This window comes from Pelecanus crispus, chromosome 3, assembly GCF_030463565.1.
Source record: "Pelecanus crispus isolate bPelCri1 chromosome 3, bPelCri1.pri, whole genome shotgun sequence".
In the NCBI taxonomy this organism is placed as follows: domain Eukaryota; kingdom Metazoa; phylum Chordata; class Aves; order Pelecaniformes; family Pelecanidae; genus Pelecanus; species Pelecanus crispus.
The window spans coordinates 30,770,760-30,792,057 of NC_134645.1; the positions used below are offsets into that span (position 1 = coordinate 30,770,760).

General features: G+C 37.2%; 1 protein-coding gene across 5 annotated transcripts in view; it reads left to right on the forward strand.

Annotated features, from left to right (window-relative positions):
- Positions 1-21,298, forward strand: part of CDC42BPA (CDC42 binding protein kinase alpha) — a 193,149-nt gene that overhangs the window by 53,278 nt on the left and 118,573 nt on the right. For all 5 annotated transcript variants that reach the window (XM_075706899.1, XM_075706897.1, XM_075706895.1 and 2 more), the window contains exons 2-3: positions 10,381-10,472; positions 16,811-16,894. In XM_075706899.1, coding sequence (XP_075563014.1) covers positions 10,381-10,472; positions 16,811-16,894 — 176 coding nt within the window. The remainder of the gene's footprint in view (positions 1-10,380; positions 10,473-16,810; positions 16,895-21,298) is intronic.

Sequence of the window (21,298 nt, forward strand, 5' to 3'; positions counted from 1 at the left end):
GAAATAGAGTGCCGGATCTGGTGCATGGTTAGGTACTTAAGCATTATGATATGGTCTTTATCCTCAAGTGGGCCAAATCAAGTTTATTATAGGCAATTTACATTCTAATGGCACTGAACTTTGAAATGATTAATTATTTTTAAATTTTAATTATGTTTTAAGGTAACTCTGAAAGAGTGCTGAAGTTCTAAGATCTTTGAAGATCTTTTTAAGGAGTGCTGTTAGTTTAATAAAGGAATATTGTTATAATTTCCTAAAATGTAGAGAAACTGGGAAGAGTTCTTGAAATGTGACTTAACATCACATTTTTTAGAATTACTGTCTTTTTATCATTTTGTCAGTGAAAAAAAAAAAAAACCCAGACAATAAAGAATATGTTCAATTGCATTGCCCAGCATGAATAAAAGGAGCAAGCAAATGAGTAGTTTGCAGTTCTTACAGCAGAAATAATACAGGGTGGTGGCATTAAAATGGTGTGAGATGTGTGTGGAGTGGAAGCTTAAGCTGCGGAGGTAGAAAAATTTCTCTGGCCATGGGAAGGGTATTTTGTTTTCTCCTTTTGTGACTGGGAACTTCAAATTTGAGTAAAAAGCAGTCCTAGGGACTGCAGTAGTGTATCTCTGTTTTTCGTTGCACTTATAGTGGCTTAACAGTCAGAAGCAGCATTTTACTGTGATGTATTAATGAAGTGCAATACGATGTATTTTCTTACTTTTACTAATTTCAGAGTAACACATAGGATATATCAGACGGTGTAAAACTAATGCAGGCAGTGTTCAAAAGTAACTTTTTCTTTATTTGGATCACAAATGCTAATTTAAAAATGTATCTAATGACAATGGTTACTTCTAAAGAAAATTTTTAAAAATATGACTGGAAAATGTGTGTTATTTTAACGTAGGCAAAATTCTTCCCACATAGTAAGTTCTTACTCACTATAGTTTTTAATATTTCCATTTGACTTACATTATATCAAAGTAATTCTTGCTTTTATGAATTTTGAACTTCATTTTAATGTTTGAACTTCAATTTAATGTTGGGTATAGGTCATGAATGCAGGACTTCATATAACATCTTTCATTTCAAATGTGTTGTCCATAAAGGCAGAATTAGGAGTGTAATTGTGTGTATTCGTATGATACTCGCTACCCAGAGTTCTCTAGTCCTGACTGGGACTTTTGAGATCTGTTGCAATGCAAATACAAACAGTAGTGTCATAGAATCATTTCGGTTGGAAAAGACCTTCAAGATCATAGAGTCCGACCGTAAACGTAACACTGCCAAGTCCACCATTAAACCATGTCCACTTCAGAGGAGACGTGAGAGAAATTGTCTTTATTTCCTCTTTTATTTGTCTCCTGTGGATACACAGATTTTAATCTGGACTGCAAACTGGTGGCTTTCACTAGTATTTTGTTGACATTGTTGAATTTTTCTTAGGAATTAAAAGATCAGACTTGTTTGTAAGGAAATCTTAAATTGGTGAAGAATTTTGAGAGAAGGAATAATGCTAATGGACATAGGCGGAATAATGTGAAATGGTTCTTCAAAAAATAGTAAAATAAAAACTTGTGAAGAAAATACTCAGGGTAGCTGATGTTTTCTATCCCCCAAAATCACTTGGGCAGGAGTCTGAATAGCTCTCTCTTAGTGATGCTATCAGCAAAACCTGCTGTATATGACGTGCTTATGAGCAGTTTTATGCCATTTAAAGAGGAAACAAAGTATATTGTTGCATGATATGTCAGTTCATATGGTGGGTGCTTGCCTGCGACATCCTGCGGAAGAATTTGCCTGCTGTTAGAGCTCGGCTACATTACTAGCCTTCTGCTCTAAGGCCCTTGCGTCTTGCTGGGAAGTGTCTGCAATGATTTGCAGTGAATTTGGGGGTAAAAGCACCATGATGGAGGAGTGAGAGACAGGACTCAAATGATTCATGTGCTGTGTGAGACTTGACAGGTGTGCATTTTGACAAGTTCTGAGCGTGAGTATATGCTACAAATACATGGCTACACAAACAAGAGTCATTTTAGAGGAGGACAGTTTGTGGAGGGTCTGCTCACGTCCCTTCTCACAAAGCTTAGAGCATATCCTTTAACTAATTAAAAGAGATTAAAAGTGCTTTCAGTTTTACAGAGCTCTTACAGTTCTTCTTTCCTCAAAAATGAAAATGAATAATGTTAGTTGCTCAAGTAAGGCATAGTGAAACTCGCAGTATCAGCAAAAAATCAGATGTCTGACCTCAGTATATTTGCTTTATATAGATGACTGTAAAAACAGTTTTTTCCTTTTAATTAAAATTTTAAAGTAAAAGGAAGGCAGGCTGATGTTGTGTAGCTCAAGTCCTTGTTTGTTAGGCGCAATTTAATGAAAAGTAAAGGTACTAAAGACTAGTGGTGGTAAAAGGAGAAAGGAAATGCATTAGGGAATTTGAGAAAGTATGGTGGCAGGGCATCATCACCAAAACTGGGACTTTGGAAGAGACACTCCAGCTGGGTAGACCAGATTTTAAAGAAAAAGTCAGAAATCTGAGAAGTAGCAGAAATTTGTCTGAGATGGTGGCTTCTGTCACCAGCAGAGCTACGGGATGGTGGCCTGGAGGTAAAAAGAGATAGACGTGAACAGACAGATATAAGAAGTAGGCGAGGTACGGATGTGGAGAAAACTGAGGATGCTGTGGGCAGAAACCATCAGGTGTGGTGGCAAAGCTGTGTGGGGACAGGGCAGAGTGATACTGGATGACGAGTCTTGTGGGAGGGCTCAGGACCAAATAGTTGAGAAGGAAAACATTGGGATGAGGAGTCACAGCAAGGAAGAGGCAAAACTGGATCTTGTATTTGGGAGAGGCAAGAGAAGGGAGTGTAAGGCAGGCTGCAGTAGTAGACAGATGTTTTGAGTATCCCTTAAAATCCTTCTTTCTCCAGCTTCAGAAATGGAACAGGAGATTCCTAAAGTGGTGTGAAATACCTGGGAAACTGAGCATAGGGCTTCATTGGTGCTGGTCCATGCAAAAAGCAACAACCTGCAGCACTGGTCCTTTAGTCATGGAGGATCATGTACTAGATGCCTGTGTTCTGTGGACCGAAGTTGCTAGCTTTCTTCTGGTAAAACACTTCTGTGTTATTACAGTATGTAGCAGAATTTCTAGAGAGGATTAATTTTTGTTTTTTAAATGAGAGGATTGTTTGAATTATATATATTAAACAATTCTTTAATTAAGGATGTAAACCCATAAATGCGGAACAAAGGAAATGACAGAATTCATGATGCCTCCACAACTACCTTGGGAGAGTACATATTACAGGCTTCCGTTGTGGTCACAAAATACCTGTTCTTTAGAGTGGAGAGCTGTTACTTGACAGGCACTCATTCTTCCCCCCTGAAGTTTGCTGTGTGGTTGCACACGCTTTGTTTATTGCATAACACTCAATTTTTTTTCTCTGATATTCATCAACACATAATCTTTCACAAACAGTAAAATAGGATTTTTGAAGAGCCTAGTCAGATTACATGGTGATATCTCTATTTTGCATAATAAAAAGTAATGCATAACGCATTGAGGGACTAATACTTTTACTTAAAGTATTCATTTTTGATGCCTGGTTTATTTTGATTTTTTCAGAACATACAGTAATTCTAAACACTGGTCTGATTTATTTTATTTACAGCTTAAATGTTCAGCATTTTTTGGCAGTCAAAGACCAGAATATTGAGTTGCATGTCAGATACTGGGGAATGCGAAGTTTAAGCTTGACTGTCTGAAGTGTGTTTTTAATTGACTTGTCTCCAGCTCTGTGACAGCATGAGGGATGGAGTCTAAGCAGTGTTCCACTTTATAAGTGTAAGACCACCTTTCTCCTCCTCTTTTGTTAGCCTTTCAGGTTTTTTAAATATCACAAAACTTTTTTTCTGTCTGCTCTTGATTTGCTCCCACAGCATTTCCACCCTCTTTACTAGGTGGAACAGGAGTCCTATAGTAAAGATTTTACTGACAGTGCTACAAGAATTGCATCAGAATTCCAACGCACAGCAGGATGAATTAAAGTTCAATATTTCACTTTGCTGCTAGTATAATAATATTTAAACATAGGGTGGTTTACTGAAATTCTTGTGACGAGAAAGAATGGTAATATAAAAAAATAATGGCCATATCTTGATGTGGTATGGAAGTGTTGCCCAGATTTGCAGTGGGTGTTTCATGAATGCAGGGATTATTTTTGATCTGAGTCTGGGGAGGGGAAGAAACAGAACTACTCTTGTATGTTTGGGAAAGATACTTTATTTCTCTCATTTTAAAGCTCCTGTTGAAGAATCTTTTGTGGTAGCTGTAGCCAAAGATGGCTGGATGATCTCCACTTGACCTAGATGAGAACAGATTACTTCCCCCCCCTCCAAGATGAATAGGATCCAGAATATTGTGTCTGTCTCTACCATAGTGCAGGAATTTGTGGACATGCTTCTCATTCTTGGAAAATGCCAGATTCTTAGCTTGTAGTTACAGATGTTGGCACTTAACTGTTCATCAGGAAAAACATGTTAAAAATGTTCTGAGGGAGTGAAAACTGAATCTTAACTGTTAAAAGTGAGAAGGGTATTTGTGCCTTATTTTTTACGTTGCCTTAACTAATGGTCTGTGGTTCAGCTGCTATCGCTGTCAACTACAGTGTTTTGCCCCTGGTTTCCTCCAGAGAGTTGGCAGCAACTGCAACAAAGCTTTCTTGTGGTGCTTTGCCAGTCTTAGGTGGGTGGAGAGGAGAGATTTCTTTTCCGTCTCCTCTCAATTAAATTAGGCTTTAAGCAACTCTGTCTTGCTGATTGTCAATTATTTCTCCTTTGTTTTGAGAAATACTGTTTATTTTGGGAGGAGTATTCTCTCACACCTCCTTTCTGGAGTTTTTTGAAACCTCCAGTTATGGTCTGTCTTAACTCAGAAATGCTATTTACACATTTCATAATCACAGCTGATAGAAGCCAGTGGAAAATAAATACTTTGGGTTTGGACTGAGCCTCTAAAATAAAAACACTTGTTAAATTCCTTCCAGGAATTTAGCAGAAATTTCAAAACTGCAGAATGCTTTTAAAAACAAAGCTATTGATGTATTATTCTGCTTTGTTCTTTGTTTTTTAAATTTTTTATTTTTTCAAGGACAGCGTTAGGAACAATTGGAGATCCTTCTGGTATTCAGTGAAGCGACAATCTCTTAGGTTATGTAGTTTTCATCGTGTGCATGGGAAAGCTCTGTATGAATTTTTATAATTAACTAGTGAAGGAAAGGAAAGGAAAAAAAAACTTGTCTTGAAGTGGCAAGCAGCTAGTTTCCCATGGCATTGTTTTCTTTTCCAATCTATTTCCTTCATACTTAACTTTCACCATTGCTGTTGACAATTCTGGTGGATACAGCTTTTAATTTCTATATCTTTGGCATGACACGGTATTTTACACTGGACAATGCAGCGGGCAGAAGGCTGGGTTTGCTATGTGATAACCTGAATCACTAAGGAAGCACATTTTGTAATTCCTTTGGGAAGTAAGAAGTGGATATCTTACTGAGACCTGCCAGTTGAGGATACAGTCTTCCATTTGAGGAGAGTTAGCCACCCTGTTTATCCAAAAAGCAACTATGGCATCAGTGAGATACCAAGAGGTGTCTGAATTTCAGGGCTAGCCCTCCCAAAGCTCTGCAGAGAGAACCTGGGAGCTGGAGGGAGAGTGAGCAAGGCAGGAGCATGAGACTAACTTTGCAAATAAAGCATCCAGTACTGCTGGTTTATTATTTTGACGTTGTTTGGTATCACATGTGTAGTCACAGTACTACACTGTATTGGGCTATCAACATGTCGGTGTCCTCCCTGTGTCAGCTCTTCAGGAGATGGACTTTTGTCTCCAAGAGTTTAACAAGTAAACCCCTTGGTATTAAACGTGTTGTAAGTAATGCTAGTAACTGCTTCCACCGCATAAACATGATCAACAGACTGTTGAAGCTCAATGTCACTAGTGCAGAACCCATTGTTTTGCCTCTCTTCTGCTGGACAGTTGTTGTAATAAAATCCTCCATTTTCAGGGCCATGGCATAGAACGTATGCTCTTCTGTATGCCTGGCTTGGCAGCTGGAGTCCTGCTGACTGTTTTTCTATGTGCTTAACATGTTACTTCAGGTGGAGTTCTAGTCAAATTTCAACTGGAAAAAATCTAAATTTCAAACACTTGTAGAATTCTCCTTTTACTGATTTTTATCGTTTGAGTGCATTATAAGCATAAATGGAATGAATGGCTAGAACATAAAATGTGGGGAAAGACCCACAGAGACTTAAATAACTTGAAGGAATAGTCATGACAGGTTCACCCTGTTTGAAAAAAACAGCTTGGCTTACTACTTCAGTACATTGGTTACCCCTGAGGGTGAATTGGGAGATTGTTTTTTTTTCTTGCCATGTGTAACTGATCAAATTATGTGCAAGAAATCTTGCCAAGAGGGTGATGGTGCAGTTTTCCCAGGCAGGGTAAGATCAGAAATATTGGCCAGGTGGGGTGGTTAATGTTTTTGTAGAACAGTTTTTATAGGTAAAGTCTTATCTATCCATCACCTCCATGGTGATTGATAGCAACATAGAATATTTTTCAGAGTAATCTCATCCACAGACTCTATGTATGACTTGTCAGTTTGTGGCCTTAGAGAACATACTGGCAAATTTGAAAGTTTTATATAATGAACTTTGGTTCCTGCTGAGTTGAAAATCCAGGAGGAGCCAGGGGACATGCTGCCCACACTTACCCTCTGGTTTGGAGGAGGAGGAATTCGATTTGGCAAGCTGCTGGTCCTTAATCTGTATTGCACATGGCTAGCAACCTTGAAAAGGGATGTCTGTGTGGAGAAATGGGCTATCCCTCTATGTATTTCTTCTGTAGGTTAAATGAAGTACCAAAGGTAATACCCATACTGCCTTTTGCTCTCAAAAAGATGCAAAGGCAGTGTGTCACTCTGGTATCAAGGAAACTGCAGCCCCTTCTGAAAAAGGGGGTGGTGTTTTCTGTCAACTTCACGGTGATTCTGTTTAGGGGGATGGGATGTAAGCAGGGGAGGGCTGTGTACCTGTATGTTTTAACAGAGCCGCACTGCAGGGACCCCTTTGAGCACATTGCATTTTGAAAACCGTTCCCTGACCTTACAGTTTGCTTGCTGTCTTTGTAACGGCTCGTATAACGTTGCCAAACTAGTTGCAGAAAGTCTGCCTGTTAACCTCATAGTCTGGAAAGCTGGATGTATGAAGCGGCTGTCTGAAGATATGCCTTCCAAGACCCTTGGACGCCAGGCCAAGTTTTCTGTACTTGAGATTGCTGTTGCCACAAGAACAGCAGATGTTTGCACAGCAGACAAACAATGTTGATGATAAAGCAAATTGACCTTTTTTGGAACAAGCTATTTGGAGCACATTCCTAGGGCAAATTTTTTTTTTTTTTTTTTATATTCCCCCCACCTCCTTTCCTTTCTTTTCTTGGACTGTGTCTTTCTTCATAAAACTGCTTGGCTATATGTTGACATGTCGTTGCTAGAGGCGATAAAAAAAAAATAAAGAGAAAGGTTTACCAAATTTTCCACTAACGCCGATACTACAGATAATTAAAACTAATCCAAACCTATTTTTGTCGGCTGTATTTTACTGAAGTAGTTACAATGATGTTTATTTTTCCAGTGTCCCTATGGGAACCCTGGAAGATTCCAAAATGTAATAATTAAAGAATGACAGCCCTTTCCTTACAATGTAAAGTGAGGAAGAGTTTTGTGGTTTAAACAGCTATGCTGTTGCTTGTTAACAAGATATTTTGCCTTGTACTCTAGCCAGGTCTATAATGGTCAGAAAATGTTGCAGTCGAGAACTACACGTTTGTTTTCAATCAGATGTTTTTCAAGTTAAAAGGCTTTAATGGCTTGTTTTAATTTGTTCAGTAGTATTCGTCAGTAGTATTAGTATTTGTATTAAATCACTTGGTACAGTACAGCTGAGGCTTTCCCAGTAAGGCAGTACATTTTGTTGTCACTTACTTTTTCTATTGCCAGACGTTTCTTTTAAGGTGTAAAAGATTAACTGAAAATTTGGGAATCTCTGTGAACTCGAGTAATATACTTCTGTTCAAATTACATTTTAAAAGTATTTTAAATGTAATATTAAGCCTGTATTTTAATTGTACAATTAAATATTTTAAATAAAACTATTTAAATTTATAAGTGAAAATATCAGTAAAGTGAAAATCTCAAGTGTCGTATGGCTACATCTTTACTATTTGGAACTAACCCCTAGATTTTTTTTAATTATAAGCTGATGCTTCTGTAGTTAAAACAAATTTTTAAAAAATTCACTAAGTTCAGACTTTGGAACCTCTGAGATTTTTAAAGGATTTAATCCATTGCACCACTAACATTAGTGGAGGTGTGCTGAATTGCTTAACTGGAGAAACATAAGATCCTGCACTTTTGCATTGTTGTTTTTCAGATGTGATTTACAATGCTAATTTAAGGACTAGGATAGGGGCGTTTTGTGGGGTTTTTTAGGTATTAAAAATACAGGTAGCTTGTGTCTTGACTCAATTTATAAAATTGCTTTGCTGAATAGTAGGCAGTAGTAGGCTTTTGGACAAGGATTTTGTAGTGCCTTGAAGGGGTGCGTGTTAATATCAAAATTCTAAGTTGAATGGTGGGTTATCTGTATCAGTATTAGGGTTTGGGTTTTTTTAGCAGGATTAGTTCATAACATTAGAAAGACAAAATACTGAATTCTAGGAGAACCCAAACTGGGTTTCTTACACGTGTCTAGATAAAATTTGGTGGTTATGTAGGGTCATTTGCTTTTGGAGCTTTTGAAAACTAATTCCCATTTCTGTTTAGCAACATTATTCTGAACAAATTGTTCTGCAGTGTGGTACCTGTTACAACTCTTCACTGCAAAAAAAGCTGTACTAATTCTGTCAGCCTCTGTATAGGTAGAAGTGGGCATAGATAGGTCCCTGTACCACGAAAGCGTAAGCTAAAAAGGGGTTTCTGGGCCATGTAAACTGGCTACCTTACAATGCACTTTTTTGTTTCTTTCTTGATCCAAGTATGTGATGGTCAGTGCCTTGTCTGTTACAAAAATACTGTCCCTGTTTTATAAATGTGAAACTGGGGGTGAAGTATCTAAAGTTGCTTGTTTAGGATCATTGAGAAAGACTGCCTTTGAGCAAGAAGTTGAACTTAACGTTTTCTGAGACCCATTCTAGTCGTGCATACGCTGGGTTATACAACCTTCTTTTATGGGCAATTTTTATGAAGCGTATTTACTGAAGCTTCTGTTTTAGTAATAGATCTCATTTGTGTAAAGTATGAAACATGATTTTAAAACAATTATTTTTCAAAGAACTACTTTTCCTGCATAATTATTTAAAGTTTTGGTGTGGATTTTTTTTTTTTCTTTTTTACCAAACATTGAGTTATGTGGGTTTTGAGGTAGAGTTGTCAGTAACTTGAATGTTTTGCATGCAGAGAGCAAGTATTAATGAACTGGGACTGGTTAGTTGTAGTGCTAAATGGGGCTGAAAGAGGGGAGCAGCTCTCCTGATACTGTTTCATTGCAAAGAACACTGGGGTTACCTGGCTGGAGTATTTTGCTCCAGCAAATACCAATTTGCTTATTTTGCTTACTGCTTTAAAAGATATTATAAAAATGAGGGGGAAAAGAAGAGGGAAATGAAGCTTCAACTTTATATATGTGGGGCTTTTCCATTGAATGTGTTAATAATGCCTTAAGTACAACTGTTCTCGCTTCCAGAAGCCAAGAATTGACTATTAAGTGTCCCCTATTTTGAAGAAGTGGTCTCCAAAAACATTGCATGATATATCGTCTAGGCCAATGTTGCCCTTCCAGCTATCATTCATCAGCATTTTAATTTTTCATTGAATGCAATATTGTTTTGCTTTCTGGCAGAGAAATTAATATTGTCCAATGTGAACTCCTCATTGTATTACACTTTGCTTTTGCAACCACAGTTAACAACATCTAGCACAGATGCAGTGGATGTCTATGAACGCAAAAGACTGTAGAAAAGTATAGTCAGCTTGACTCTTTTTTTTTTTTTTTTTTTCCCTCTTTAAACTAAAAAAAAAAAGCAAAAGCAAGCTTACTTAAACTTCTCACAGCAGTTTTGGCTTAGTTCTTACTGGTCATTATTTCTAGTTTTAAACTTCATTATATTACATTAGGGAGTACAGGTATATAAGCAAAACGGTCTGTTGTTTTCAGGGCTCTAATTACATCTATTTTTATCTTGCTGTTTGGATTTTTGGTTTTGGTGTGGGTTGGTTGGTTTGTTTGGTTTTTTTAAATGATTGATATTTTCCTTTGTTTCAGCCAAACCTTTTACGTCTAAGGTGAAACAGATGCGACTACATAAAGAAGATTTTGAAATCCTGAAGGTGATTGGTCGAGGAGCCTTTGGGGAGGTATGTATGTGAAGGAGGTGGAAGGGAGGGTTTGAATAATGCTCTTGCAAATCTGCAGCACTGTGGACAGACAGTTAATAGTAATATACTGATGTGCGGATTTTTACATTATTTAGGCATAATAGGTATTGTAGGCCCACCTAATGTTTATTGCAGGTACATTTTGATTTATACATTCTTTGACAGCTCTTTTAAAATCTTTTCAATTTTGAGAAAAAGCAAGTTCATATGGATTAACAGACCATGTTTCAACTGTCTGATGATAAATCATTTGCTTGACTAATGCTTCCCAATCAGCAGGTGGAGGCCAGTGAGTTACTGATGGTATAAAGATCTAGTAATTTCTAATCATCCTAATAACTGAATAGTCTGAAAGTAGTTTTCAGCAACTTAAATAGCCAAATATTGATATTGACATTCTAAGAACACAGAGAAATCTCTCTATTCCTGTCACTTCATTTCCTATTTTTAATGAATGTTTGAATATTTTTCCTGTATATCTTTTAAAGAGTTTAGCAAATGTTAGTTTCTTTTTCAGTTGTCACCTACTGCTATCAAACTATACAACTTTCTGCTGATTCTGATTAAACCGTCTCTTATTTGAAGTAGTCAAGAAAAGTTCACTAAGTTTTACATTAGGCATGTCAGATTATATAGGTTGAGGAAACCTGAATAAATAAATGCTAGCTTTCTGCCCCTTCTTAATTGTATTAGGTGCATGTGCTTTGTTCTTCATGCAGGACACTATGTATGTAGAAAGAGCAACCTAACGTATAACAGTGCCTTGAATTTTTGGTAGCCGAGTATACTACAGATAGGGATAGTACGTAAAGCTTCTGCAGAAGGTACTCCATACTACCTGAAAATACATGTGAACTGAAACCCAAAGTATAAGAAAAAGATTTTCTGAGCAATTGCTCAGAAGCATTGCTTTTGAAACTTGAAATGGTTTGGGGTTTTTTTTTGGGGGGGGTGAGGGGGAGTCAGTTCTCTTTGGTGTGAGAGGATCTCTGGAGGCTCTATGGCACATGACAGAGAAGAGTTGGTTTCAGGTTCACTTACATGTTTGCATCATGTGTGAAAATTAGCCTTTACTAGTCTGTGGTTATGGAAGAATAGATTCTATAGGTAGTATGTAAGGAACAAGAAATTTTAGTGTATGTCACTACATACTCTGATGATGCCTATGTGCAAATGTCATCATTGGGCAGCTGTAAAAATAACAATAAAAGAGTGGTATTTATTTAGCTACTTTATCACTTTTTTGCTGATTTTCCTCCATCTGGAGTAATGCTTCTTTATAAAGGAGACTGAAGGGCGAAGTTACTCATGGATAATATATCTTTAGTCTGAACCTCTGCCACAAGGAGAATGTTGCATTCTCCATTTTGATGTAAACGCTTCTGCTTAAAACATTGGCTTTTCTCAGTGCTGTCACAGTAGTTGCAGCTGAGTTTATGTACAGATTGTGTAAGATGTTAGAAAAATCACTGATGTGGGTACTTTCTTGTCAGAAGAATCATATGTGAAACTTGCCTTATGTTGTGTTTTTAAGAGAAGTCATTTTTGTCTGCTAAATCGGCATCAAATTCTGCAGCAGCTAAACCACAAAAAAACTGTAGTTCTTTCTCGGGAAGCTTCTTTGTGGTGAATCATCCCATGAATAGTGAGAGCGTAACTTTCCCCATGCTCTTCTGGGGACAGTCTGTGTAATTGGCTAGTTCTCCTCTTTTAGGAACAGTGTTTCTTTCCAATTCCTTATCTGAGAAAGATAGCATGACTCTATTGTCAAAATCTTCAGTAAGGGGAAAGCTGAAGTTCTCTCAGTGAAGATGCTTGGTTTTGTATGTTCTTAAAGTAGGACTTACTAAATACTTGCAAGGATATATGTTAAATTTTCTTACTAGCTTAAAGACAAGTTTCAAGTCCTACACAGACATTTGTCTAAGAAAACAAGTTCTGTATGCAATTACTAATTTTCCTTGAAAATAACTAGTAAATATCCAAGCAAGGTTAAAAAAGGACCACCAAATTTTAGTGCTACTTAAGCCACCAAAAACTATATTAATATTAAATTGCAAAGTACTTGTATGATGCAGTAGAGTACAGTAGTTTACTGAGGCAGATTAAGAAATCTGGAAGAATGTATTTTCTTTCCAGCAGACTATAAATGAGACCAAGGTTGCTGTAGGTTACTGGGAGGAGTAATTTTTGTCTCCTGAATCAACATAATTCTGAAATTCTGTAGACTACAAACTTAGTGCAAGTTTTCTTTGGCACAGTCTCAGACTTGTTCTTATTTTGATTTTACGCTACTCAATTTCTTCAATTTGCATAGTCAAGAAATATTTCCCTTTTTATTTTTATAAGTTTGATGTAGACAAAAAGTAGTTTAAACTAGTTATGGCTTATAACTGTAGGAGTTCATTGTTCCTAGTTTTCTTTTTCCCCTTAACCTGCTTGCTGCCAGTCTGAGAATGCTTTCTTTTTGTCAAATTAATGACATGCCCCTTCCCTCTGCATGCATACATTTACTTATTTAAAATTTTATGTAAGAGTGCTGTCTTTAGAAAACACAGATGTCTTGCTTGGAGGAGGAGGATTATCCTGGTAAAATTAATAATGTAGGCATCAAGTGTTTCATTGTGCTGGCTTTGGGCAGCATAGTTTTAAAAACTTAACGAACAACTCTAAGTAAGAGGACTTTAAACTTGGGAGTTGAAAAATGCTGCTAGGAAAGGTGAAGCAACGGGGCAGTGCTCTTAGTGGTGTGTCTCAGCAGGATAAAAGTATGGCTTATTGAAGGTTCTAGCTAATACCGAAATTTTTGGTTGATTCTATTGTTGCTTAAAAAACTAAAAAGTTTGGTGCTGGCTTATGCAAGCAGATATTATGTCGTTGATATTTTGAAGATGATGAATTTTGTAGCTCTGAGAACTAGTTAGTTACTCCTAAATTTTGGCATCCAGTTATGAATGGTAACATTCCCTCTTTCTGTTTCTGGAGGGCTGCCTGCTGTTGATGAACAAGAAAACCAATGCTGAGTGCTGAGTCTTTTTTTTTTATTATTATTATTTTTATTTTTCTTCCTTTTTTCTTCTTTTTTTTTTTTTTAATTTTAATAGCTTCTGTTTTAGCTTTTTTCTGTATAAGGCTGTTGCTTTTTAAACAAAAAAAAATGTTCAGACATGTACCATAGAGACAAGTAGCCAAGTTTGGGGCAGAAGGTGTCTGACGGCATGCCAGACTGTACTGCTGTTTGTGGGAAATACGGAAAATTGTTGGAAGAATGGGGAAAAAAACCCTATCTGACTAAAGCAAGATGTTTACATCAGCACATACCAATCATTTTTTGTTGGGCTGCTCACAGGAAAATATAAATTTAAAAAACCTCCAACCTTTTTTTTTTAAGAATTTTAAGAAATTCCAGTAGCCAGACACTTCAGGATAACTAGACAGGAACGATTACCCTTTCTTCTGTCTTGATGCCTTCATTGGGGGAGGGAGAAGATCAAAACAGCACTCTGTGTGTATTTGGGCCTTTGTAAACATAGTATATACCTCTGTGTGTGTGTGTAAACACTGCCTGGGTTTGTAATCATGTTTCAGAATTTTTTGTTACAATTAGAAACTGCATCAGTCTGCTCATTGCTGAAGTATCAGGTTTTTCTTTCATAGTCCCAAAAATAAGCATTTTAGAAATTCCTTTCATACAGCACTCACCCCCCAAAGGATGCTGTGATTGCAGAAAAATGATGATGTGTTTGATCTTTTTTTGCGTGCATGTGGTGGTTATTGATATGGAATAACATTAATGGCTTTCACAGACCAAAAGGCTGCTTCTGACTGATTGTAAACACAGCTGGTAAACATGAGTCTATTTTTGTTCTTTAGTCACACTTCAATACTATTACACATTCATGGAAGGTACCAAGCCCTCAATCTTGTCATTGAAGCCCTGCGCTCTAGCTGTTAACCAAAGGCAGTGCTGTAGCTCTTTTGGTTATGTCCAAGTGAATGCTGTATAGGAGACTACAGATTTAGGCAGCTGTGCAATTAGTGTATGTCTTTCAATAACCAAGTCTTTTGCAGAATAACGCAGCCTTTCACTGAGCATGCTACAGGCAAGAAATGAGATCCTGAAGTTGGACTTGAAGTACATGTATTATCTTATGCCTCTGGCTGCCTATACTACAATGGTTAATGGTGGGGAAAAACTTACTTTTCATGCTGGGCAGCAGCAGCAATCTAATCAGCTGTAGGACCAACCTTTTAATTTTTCCCTACAACAGTCGCAAAACCCTTAAAGGTCTTTAGGGCAGAATCACATTGTAGCTTCATACCACAGATTGCATCATGCAGAGGGGTCCCTGTCATCCAAGATATGATACCGTTTGAATGCTGACTAGTTTCAATGTTAAGGCTTTCTCCTCCTGCCATTTCTCATTAGAAATCGAAACAGATATGGCTTATCAGAGTTTCAAGCTAATTTTAGCTAGTAAAGTAAAAGGAGACAAGATTCATATCCACATTGTGTGTTATGTATCACTGCAGAGGATTCATCTTTCTCTCCTAAGCAAATCTGTGATGCTCGGTCTTGGGGTACCACGCATAGAAGAGCAGACATTCTCTATGAATTAAAATTAGATTATAGTCTAAAGTAACAATCTCTTTGTGTTTCAAATCTGAAAGTACCTTGAGGGATCCCAAGTCTGGACTTGAACCTCAATTTTTATGCATGAAGTAACCTTTAAAAATTTCAGTTCATAAACTAGTTTAAACAAGTAGATGTAATACCTTTCTGTCTTCTCTCCCTTTTTTTTATCTCCCCCTGGACTCCAACCCCCCCCCCCCCCCCCCGCAACCCCAGAAGGCAGCAGTGTCAAGAGCAGGGACGATAATGCATTGCTGCACATATGGGAAGTGGTAGCTGCTTTGTCTGTGAATCTATAGCTAAGCAAGAGGTACACTTTTAGGTACACTTTAGTTGAGACATCTGATTATTGCAGTCCTTCAGCCTGCACTTTTTTTATGTTCATGAAGCTGCTGCAGCTAGTGACACATTGGTTGGATGGTTGGAAGAGGTTTGCATGCCACTTTCTTCAAACTGTCTGATCCTGTATTTTCTTTTCTCTTATCACTGTCTTCACGCATAGCTTGTTTACTGATTATGAAAGATGTGAAAGGAATGTAGGATTCAACCTTCCTATTTTTTTGTCACTGGCCTGCAGGATGAAGATGATGGTAATCTGTGTGACAGCGTGTTGGTTTGTTACCACATGCACACAGAAATAAACTTTTATCTCCTTAAGCCTTAAGATTTATTTGAAAGGGAAGAGGCAGAATGGGATAGTTGGAGAATGGTTGTTAAAGTGTAGTGATTGCTGAACTTTTCTGTAATTGGGGTGGTAATGTAGTGGTCTGGTCTAGTTCCAATCAGCAGCTCTGAGTCTGTGGCAGGTTCATGGCCATTTTGGGTAAGACACTTAGCTTTCCATACCCAGGGAAGCCTGAACTGTGAAAACATGTTTGTGTAAACTTCTTCCCTCCCTCCTTCCTAAAAATATTCTGTTAGCTTTTATTACAGCTAAACAAAACTATAATATTCTTAGAAAAGGCCTGTGTCGGTTGGCTTTGTTAATATATTATTACATAGGCCTATGGTATCTAATGTTTCAGAAGCAATAAGAGGGAGGGCAGCTTATGTTTCCTAAGTTTTAATTCTCTAGAAAATGTGGATTTCACTGTTTCCCTGCCACTGACAGTAGACATGATAAAGAGCTCATTGAACTTCAGGTGGAAAAACGTCAAGTGATACTTTACTATATCTTTGAAGAAATCTAGTACATTATTTGAAATCAGAGTGGAATTTGTTTTATGGCAAACCTACAGTCTAATTTGTGTCTAAAACCTAAAAGATATTGTTTATTTTGTTTTAGAAACTATTACGTTGTTGTCTTTTCTTGGCAGTTCCGTAATTTAACTTACTGTATAGGACTGAAGTCCAAGAACATAAAGCGTACAGCCAATGATAGCTTCATGATAGTATGATAGAACAAGAAGCGTGATGGTGAGAAATACCATTGTTCATCTACAGTCACCTAGGTGATATACATAATGAAAGCTTAAAATAAGCTTGGAACTTTCGCAGAATAAATATCCTCTACTGTTGTGATGTTACACTTTCTGGATGGCGATGGTATGGTATTGTGTGGAGAGTAAAGCTAAGTGTCCAGAACACTGAAGAAAAAACCTCCAAAACTGCAAGGTTTCATAAAAATGAAAACAACGTGCATTTTCATGTTTTAACTTATTTATCTTTCATTTATCTTTTCCAGGTTGCAGTAGTAAAACTGAAGAATGCAGATAAGGTTTTTGCCATGAAGATACTTAATAAGTGGGAGATGCTGAAGAGAGCAGAAGTAAGATTACAGTAATGTTTTCTATAATTGTGCACCCTCTTACTCTGCTGAACTGTTACTTCTCTTTCCACAAGACTGTGCATAGTGGGATTGAGGAGGTGCTTCACTACTTACTGACGATATAAAGATTAATATTAAAATAAGCTTAAAGCAGTTTGTCAGAAGGGTTAAAATGGCATGGAATCTTGACTTAGGTGGGGCTGGATGTTTTAGACATTATACCTTTTCTGTAATTGCCCAAGAATTACCGACTATACAAGCAATCTTTTAATGCATTTATTCCAGTTAGGAATGTAGTCTTCAGCAAGTATTTTCCATGGTGAAAGGTAATTACTGAGCTATAACTCACCAAGCCTATTAGTTTATCAGTAGTTAGAACTTAGTCAAGGTCCAATTTGTAGATTGAAAAATCAGAAAGATAAAAGTTTCAAGTTAATTTGAGTACATGTTTCATAAAAATGTCCATCTGCAAAAATTTGTGATGGAAAGTTTCTCGTTAAAGCTTGAGTCCATTCTGTGTTCTGAAAAAGGTGGAACAGCTCTTTCACCAGTCCTGCTTTGCCTTGGGTTCCTGCTTTCATTATACAACTCCACTCTTCTTAGAATCCTCAAGACATTTCCCTGGATTCCTTTGGAAAGAAAGTTACAAAATGCAGTCTACAGCTGAAGATTTGTGTATTAATTTTAAACAGAACATGTATCGAACTCTTTGAATTGCTTTGAAATTCTTCATCTATGCAAACTAAAAATAAACTGCCTAAAAAATAGACTCATAAAAATATAACTCAGTGTCTTACACATGCAAAGTTGCTTTGGCCGTTGCGTTTTCTTTAGTTTGGACAGTGCAAGCACTGTCTTGGTGTCTGTTCCAACTTGTCCGATCGAATTATGTCTAATCTCAGTTTTTATTTGAGACTTCTACTTTGCTACTCTCAGACTGCCTTTGCTGTTCAGTTGCTTCCAAGTTTATTCTGATTTCTGCGTTTATGTTTTAATTATGTCGTTAGGAAATGAGATCAATGGAAAACCATCATACTTTTAAAAAAAAAAAAAAAAATCCAGGCAAATTAAAGCCAATTTCTGATGTGTGCACATCCTGTCTCTTTTAATGAAAATGTTATCGCATTAAGAAGTATAAATGGCATGCAGATTGTGGTTAGCCATACACAATGTGTTTCCTCTTAATCCAGAAATTATTCAGATACTGAGCAATCTGGTGTTAGTCTCGATACAAAGAGGTACTTCTCTCCAAGACAGATGTCATTACTGTAAGTTTTATTATTTCAGTGAAAAAGAAAAGACTAGAAATAAAGTTCCACTCTATTTTTAAATGTACCCTTTTAAAGTCAGTTTAAAAGATATTTCTTTCCATTAAAATGCAGTTATAAATAGGTTTGAAAGATTTTTCTCTATGCAAGGTATTAAAAATACTCTTCCCATGGGTCCAGCTGAATTTCTGAGTCTGAACCACTAGCCTAAAAAGAATTACAGCTATGTTTTTCCATGTATTTGTAACCCATGGGTATACAGTGGAAAGAGAACCATCTGGAGTGAAAATGCATTGCAAAGCATGACCTTCAACAACTGTAACCTGTCATTTTTAAACATTGATGAACACATCTCACTTGCTACTACTACTAGGGAAAATGACCCATTTTGGCTCCGTTAGCAACATGCTGCACTAACACCAAAATACACAGGAAAATCATATAGTCCAAAAATGCAAGACAAGCATATCAATAGGTGTATACGTAAATGGCAGAAATAAGTTGTTCATATATCCCTGTATCAATTCTGTGGGAAATGGGAGTCATTTGTAAAAGCAGAAAGGGAGTATGTACTTAGAGAGGCTTGTGAATGCCAGATTAAGGTTGATGACTGCAAGCTCCGAGAGTAATTGTGTGCAAAAACTTTGTTACAATGAACTTATACAGGTTGCGAAGTCAGTGTTCTCTTTTGAATCATAAAGAGCATAAGTTTTCCGAATACTTGGCACTGTTGAAAACTCAGATGTGATGTAGAACTGGAGACATTACTGATAGAAGGAGTACCTCAAAGTGCGCGGCAGCTTGCTGTTACACTCCCAGACCTGTCACCCTGAGTGTTGACAATCACTTACAGTTACATGTGTGCCACGGTGGTGCCAGATGAGGCTCAGGAGAGACCAGGACAAGTATTATGCAGTATGGAAGCAGTCAGCACTCCTCAAAGGTGCTAACTCTGAGCTGTAAGGACATGAGCACCAAATACCTGAGCAGCCCGAATTCTTTGCTTATTGAAGGCCAAAATAAAAGTATAGATGTAACCAAAGCACTAAGTTGGCTTTGCTGTGACAGAGAGTTGGATTAGATGACCTCTGGAGGTCTCTGCCAACGATTCAAGGAGGCTGTGCTTAGGGAAGATGAAGTGTAATGCAGAAATAATGAAAGGCACAAAGAAAGGCTTAATTTAAAAAAAAAAACTTAATTGAGCTATGTTACAGTAATTACAACCACTACTGGAACCACTGCTACCATCTTTTTTTTTTTTTTTTTTTTTTTTTTTCTCATGAATTAATGTAAAGCACATGAACCACTTGGACTCTTTGGCTGTTACTGTCTCAGCTGTGATCTGCTGTGGTAATAGCTGTAACTGTCAGGTCTAGGCATACTGCCCGGAGGTGGGTGTCTGGAATGCTCAAGGAATTCATGGTCTTTTGTTAAATCACGGCAAAAACAAGTGGAATTATATAAACTCTCTGTAGTAACTAATCCTGTGAATTGTGTCATAACAAGTAGAGAAACTACATGTCATTTATCCTTGTGAAAACAGGAGTTCATAGTATCTCTCTCTGAAATATGTCAAGAGTTTACAAACAGGGAAGGAAAAAAAATCAAGCTGAAGCATAGAACAGCTTTTCTTCGCTCTGAAGATCATCCTTGCTCCTTCTCCCACCCGAAGTCCATTTTTCATTTAAGAACGTTTGAGAGTATTTGTTGAAAGTATGTTTTATTATTTTCTCAAATTTCACTGACTGATCTCATGCATTGTGCTATGATTAAAGTATACCATCTTTCTTTTTCTTGGTCTACATTATTCTTACTCACTGCATTCACCAAAACAAGACTTGGTATGATTTATTTGCTTGCAGGAGGGAGTTATTTTCTGCTTTGTTTTTACTGCATGTATTCTTGTGCATAGCTCGATCTAAAATGATATTTCGTTTTTCATTCTTCACGCTCCAAATCTCACAGCCAACAGTAACCATGTCAGAGTTCTGGTATTTGCCTATTGTTTTTGGAAATGAAATTGGAAAAGTAAAAAGAAAAGGCTTGATTTTCTTCTAAATTTGTCTCCTAAGATGGAAGAGACAGAGCATGGTTCAAATCGATGAAACATCTTTGTGAAGTAGCAGAGTGTGCTGGAAGAGATTATGGTCTGTGTTTTTCTCTAACTCTCCATCTGCATTCTAAATAGAGCCCGTACAATTATCCTTTCTTTTACGCTCTCTTTTACACATTTTTCTGAACAAAATTGTATGTCGGCTTTGCTATTTGGTACCTTTTGTGTTCTTGTGATACTCACTTCAGAACTCAGTCCCTTCAAAATGTTTATCATATTTCTTTGCTGTAGTTTCTTTTTGGCTTCTCATCTGTTTGGTCATTTTCCTCCGTCATTCTGCAAAGCTGCTTTTGCTGAGGTTTTCTATTCACTTCTTGGGGCAGGTTGCAAGACCTCCATTGAAGTAACTGCCTTTCTGCTTTCCAGTTGGTTATTTTCTTCACACTTTATCTTCTGTTGTTTCATATGAACCTGTGTTCTCATTCTTCTCTTAGGTATTCCTTAGCATTTCTTGGCAGTTCTTGTTCCTCCTCTGTTCCACTTGCTATGAAGGCACCTTTTGCCTCCTGTGTTTCTTTCCAGTATATTGAGGGGAGGTCCTCCTGGGTGTCTTATCAATAGCCTATATCTGGCAACAACAATATTCAATTCTGTCCTACTTTTCCTGAGCAAAAAGTGTGGAGAAAACACCAACTGGTTAATGATTATCAAATTATGGCTACATGGAAGTTATTGGCAGCAACTTTCAAATGAAAAGAACCACCTTGCTTATGTGAAAATTCAAGTGTAAAACTATGCTAACAGTATGATGAGATAAAACAATGACACAAGACTTCGGATTCTAGTTCTTTAACTCCTATAGTAGTTATAACTATATAGTGCCATTGTTTTCTTCAATCTTATATTGCTATTCTGTAATTATTGATACTTGATTTCAATATCTATATGTACAAAAAAGATAAGGTTTTGACTTGGGGTTTTTAGACAATGGGAAGCAGCAGCTTATTTCTCCCTTTGCATCACTTAACAGTGTAGAGAAGTACAACTGTTTAAAGAAGGTGGACTTTTCTGATACCTAGTTTT